The sequence below is a fragment of the Apteryx rowi genome, unplaced genomic scaffold (assembly GCF_003343035.1).
Source record: "Apteryx rowi isolate R43461 unplaced genomic scaffold, aptRow1 scaffold_821, whole genome shotgun sequence".
NCBI classification, from domain to species: Eukaryota; Metazoa; Chordata; class Aves; order Apterygiformes; family Apterygidae; genus Apteryx; species Apteryx rowi.
Window position 1 is genome coordinate 38,047 of NW_020451118.1, and position 4,405 is coordinate 42,451.

Sequence of the window (4,405 nt, forward strand, 5' to 3'; positions counted from 1 at the left end):
GGTCACACTGCCTTTGCAAGAGGACCCAGGTGCTCTGGAGGCCAGACCTCCCTGTGTCACACACCCCCATGGAGGGAGGACCCAGGAGTCCTGGTGCTCAGTTCCCCTTGGGGCACCTGCACAGGGGGACCCAGGAGTCCTGGTGCTAAGCTCCAATGGCTTCCACACCAGGGCGCGCAATAGACCCAGGAGTCCTGGTGCTGAGCCACCTGTGGCTCCTGCACCCCAGCCCTGAGTGGACCCAAGAGTCCTGGTGCTGAGCTCCCTGCGTCTCCTTCACCCCGGCGCTGAGCTCATTACAGCTCCCATGCCCCAGCACCCAAAGGACCCAGGAGTCCTCTTGCTGAGCCCCCTGTGTCTCCTTCACTCCAGCGCTGAATAGACCCAAGAGTCCTGGTGCCGAGCTCATTACAACTCCCGCACCCCAGCACTCAAGGAACCCCGGCGTCCTGGTGCAGAGCCCCCTGTGGCTCCCGCACCCCAGGGCCCAGGGCTGGCCGTGGAAGGGACCCTGGCATCCTGCCCGGGGTTGGACCCCGCTCAGAAGGTGTGAACCAGCTGGACGCTGGGCACTGTCTGCACGATCTGGATGGCGGGCAGGTCCGGGGCTGGCGGGCCGGGCAGGAGCTGCACCACGGCGGGGCTGCCAGTAGGCCCTGGTGTCGCCCCGGTGCTGCCGGGTGTCCCCCGCGCCTGCGCGGAGAGCTGGCCCCCGGTCCCTGGCACATTCTCCAGCACCTGCAAGGTGGGCTCGCCGCGGATGATGAAGAGTTTCTGCCCACCCTGGGCCTCGTCTGGCGGCAGCTCTGGCAGGTTTTCCACCTCCTGCACGCAGAGCCGCGTCTGCTCGCCGTCAGCGCCGCGCAGCACCAGCACGTTCTGCAGCCCCTCAACCGTCTGCAGCATCTCCAGGTGCACGTCGTGCACCCCAGCCAAGCTGCCCACCTCCGGTCCCGGCCCCAGCAGCTCCTCGCCCTGCCCACTCTGCACCACGATCACATCCTGCCCCTCAGGAAGCCCTGCGGCACCCCGCAGCTCAGGGCCGCCTGGAAGGCTCGGCCCCGTCACGGGCTCGGAGGGTTGGGGCAGGGCTTGGAGCTGCACCCGGGTACCCTCGGGGGTTTGGAGCTGGACATTCGTCACCTCAGGGGTCTGGAGCTGCACATTGGTCACCTCCGGTGGCTGTGGCAAGGCTTGGAGCTGGACGCTGGCCACCTCTGAGGGTTGCGGCAAGGTTTGGAGCTGGACATTTGTCATCTCTGGGGGCTGCGGCAGGGCTTGGAGCTGAATGTTGGGCACCTCGGAGGACTGTGGCAGGGCTTGCAGCTGGACGTTTGTCACCTCAGTGGCCTGGAGCTGCACATTAGCCACCTCAGTGGCCTGGAGCTGGACACTAGTCACCTCGGAGGTCTGTGGCAGGGCTTGCAGCTGGATGTTGGTCACCTCGGAGGGCTGCGGCAGGGCTTGCAGCTGGACGTTGGTCACCTCGGTGGCCTGGAGCTGCACATTTGTCACTTCAGCGGCCTGGAGCTGGACACTGGTCACCTCCGTGGGCTGCGGCAGCGTTTGCAGCTGGACGCTGGCCACCTCGGAGGGCCGCGGCAGGGCTTGGAGCTGGACGCTGGCCACCTCTGGCGGCGGTGGCAGAGCCTGCACCCGCAAGGTGCTCACCTCTGCTGGGGGCTGCTCGGGGACATTCTGCAGCACGATGACGCTGGCCCCGGGTGAAAGGCCCGGCGCCCGCTGTGTGCCCGCCAATGCCTGGATCTGCACGCTGGGCAGCGCTTGCGCCGCACTGGGCACCAGCAGGATGCTCTGCCCAGCCGTTGCCGGCGGGTTGGCGGGTGCCACCGCTTTCGGGCCCTTCTCCTGCCGGCGCGGGGCAGCTTTGCTGGGCGGCGCGGGCAGCAGGGTGAAGCCAGGGCCAGTAGCTTTCGGCTGCGGTGCGGGGAGGAGGATGAGCTTCTGCGGCGGGTGGGGGACGCTGGGTATGAGCTGCAAGCCCTGCGCCGTCTGCACCAGCAGGAAGGTCTGGGCACTGGGGGCAGCGGGTGGGCTGCCCACCTCCAGGCTGAGCGTGGTGGGCTGCACCTGGGGCCCGTCCCGCGCAGGCGGCACCTTGGGGGTGGTGGGTGCCTTGGGGCCAGCGGCGTGGGTGCGGAGGTGACGCTGCAGGTAGGAGGCCATGACAAAGGCCTTGGAGCAGACGGGGCACTGGTAGGGCCGGGCGCTGGAGTGGGTGCGCTGGTGGAGCTGGAGGTTGGAGGAGTGGGTGAAGGTCTTGCCGCACTGGGCGCAGGCATAGGGGCGCTCGCCGGTGTGGGTGCGCTGGTGCTGCCGCAGGTTGGAGGTCTGGGTGAAGGCCTTGCCGCACACCAGGCAGGCGTAGGGGCGCTCACCTGTGTGCAGCTGCCGGTGCCGACGGAGGCAGGAGGTGTTTTTGAAGGCCTTGGGGCAGTCCGGGCAGGCGTAGGGGCGCTCGCCCGTGTGCAGCCGCAGGTGGTACTGGTAGTGCGAGGACCACTTGAAGGTGAGACCACACTCGGCGCACTTGAAGGCTCGCAGCCCCGTGTGCACCCGCTGGTGGATGGAGAGCAGCGAGGAGCGCTTGAAGGCTTTGCCACACTCGGAGCACTTGTAGGGCCGCTCGCCCGTGTGGTCCCGCATGTGGTAGCGCAGCCCGGAGGAGCCCTTGAAGGCCTTGCCACACTCAGTGCACTGGTAGGGGCGCTCGGCGGGGGCTGGGGCCAGGGCTGGGGCTGGCTCAGGCACCGTTTGGGGACACGTCACCTCAGCCTCAGCCTGGATGAGCTGCTGCTCGGCGGGGTGGCTGCGCTGGTGGCCCAGCAGGCTGGCCAGCTGCACAAAGGTCTTCTCGCAGACCGAGCACTTGAAGGGACGCTCGCCGCTGTGGCTGTGCTGGTGCCGTGCCAGCCCAGAGCCGTTCTTGAAGGCTTTGCCGCACGTGGGGCAGTTGTGCATGGCCGCGGGCGCCTCGCTGCCACCAGGGCCCGGGCCGGGCGTCCCTACCTCCAAATGGCTCCGTTGGTGGCCCAGCAGCAGCTCCTCGCTCTTGAAGGTCAGCTCGCAGTCGCCACACTTCCAGAGCATCTCCACTGTCTCCACGGCCTCGGCAGGYGCCAGGAAGAGCGGCGGCGGGGCCAAGGGGCTGCTGGGCGGGCGGGTGGCATGTGTCTGCAGGTGTTTCTGCAGGTAGGCGTCCGAGACGAAGGCCTTGGCGCAAGCYGGGCACTTATGAGCCCGGGAGCCGGCATGGGTGCGCTGGTGAAGGAGCAGGTTGGAGGAGTGGGTGAAGGTCTTGCCGCACTGGGTGCAGGCGTAGGGGCGCTCGCCGGTGTGGATGCGCTGGTGCTGCCGCAGGTTGGTGGACTGGGTGAAGGCCTTGCCGCAGGCCGTGCAGACATAGGGGCGCTCGCCTGTGTGGATGTGGCGGTGGCGGCGGAGGCTGGAGGAGTTCTTGAAGGCCTTGTCGCAGGCCGTGCACTTGTAGGGCCGCTCGCCCGTGTGCTGGCGCACGTGGTACTGATAGTGCGAGGACCACTTGAAGGCCATGCCGCAGAGCGTGCACTTGAAAGCCCGCAGCCCTGTGTGGACGCTCTGGTGGATCTGCAGCAGTGAGGAGCGCTTGAAGGCCTTGCCGCACTCGGAGCATTTGTAGGGCCGCTCGCCCGTGTGGCTGCGCTGGTGATAGAGCAGCGCCGAGGAGCCCTTGAAGGCCTTGGGGCACTCGGAACACTTGTAGGGCCGCTCGCCCGTGTGCGTGCGCTGGTGGTGGATGAGGCGCGATGACCATTTGAAGACCTTGCCGCACTCCAGACACTCGTACTGGTGCTCGCTGCTGCTCGCTGCTGCCGCCGGGCCGGGCTGCATCTCAGCCAGCTCCAGCTGCTGGGCTCCCACCATGGCGAGGGCCCTGAGGGGACAGGGCCGAGCTGGGCACGAGCCTCTGGGCACCGCAGGGCCGACTGCGGCCCCGCACTGAGATCAGACGCCGGCCAGGGCACCCCACGGGGCTGGGATCAAGAGCAGGGTCTGGCCCTGGCGATGGGGGCTGACCCCAGGCTGAGGGCAGGACCTGACCATGAAGACGGACCCCAGGGATGCTGGGGATGAGGGCAGAGCCCGGCCACAGGGACTCACCCTGGGGAAATTGGGACTGAGGGCAGGGCCCAGTCACGGGGACCGACCCTGGGGGGAGCCGGGTCCAAGGACAGGGCCGGCCGCGAGCAGGGAGCCCGGGGGGAGTCACGGGTCAACGTGGGGTCACGGGTGGGCGGGACCAGACACAGGCTGTGGGCGGGGCCAGGCGCGGGGTCGAGGCAGCCCATGGCGGTGGGCGGGGCCGGCACCTGGCGGCTGCCCCCGTCGCGGGTCAGCGCAGGTC

The 4,405-nt window shown here is 68.6% G+C and overlaps 1 protein-coding gene across 1 annotated transcript; it reads right to left on the bottom strand.

The window, feature by feature from the left end:
- Positions 1 to 6: 6 nt before the first annotated feature.
- Positions 7 to 4,349, bottom strand: ZNF628 (zinc finger protein 628). Its single transcript, XM_026089581.1, has one exon. The coding sequence runs from the start codon at positions 3,922 to 3,924 to the stop codon at positions 541 to 543; it is 3,384 nt and encodes a 1,127-aa protein (XP_025945366.1). The 5' UTR covers positions 3,925 to 4,349; the 3' UTR covers positions 7 to 540.
- Positions 4,350 to 4,405: the final 56 nt, after the last annotated feature.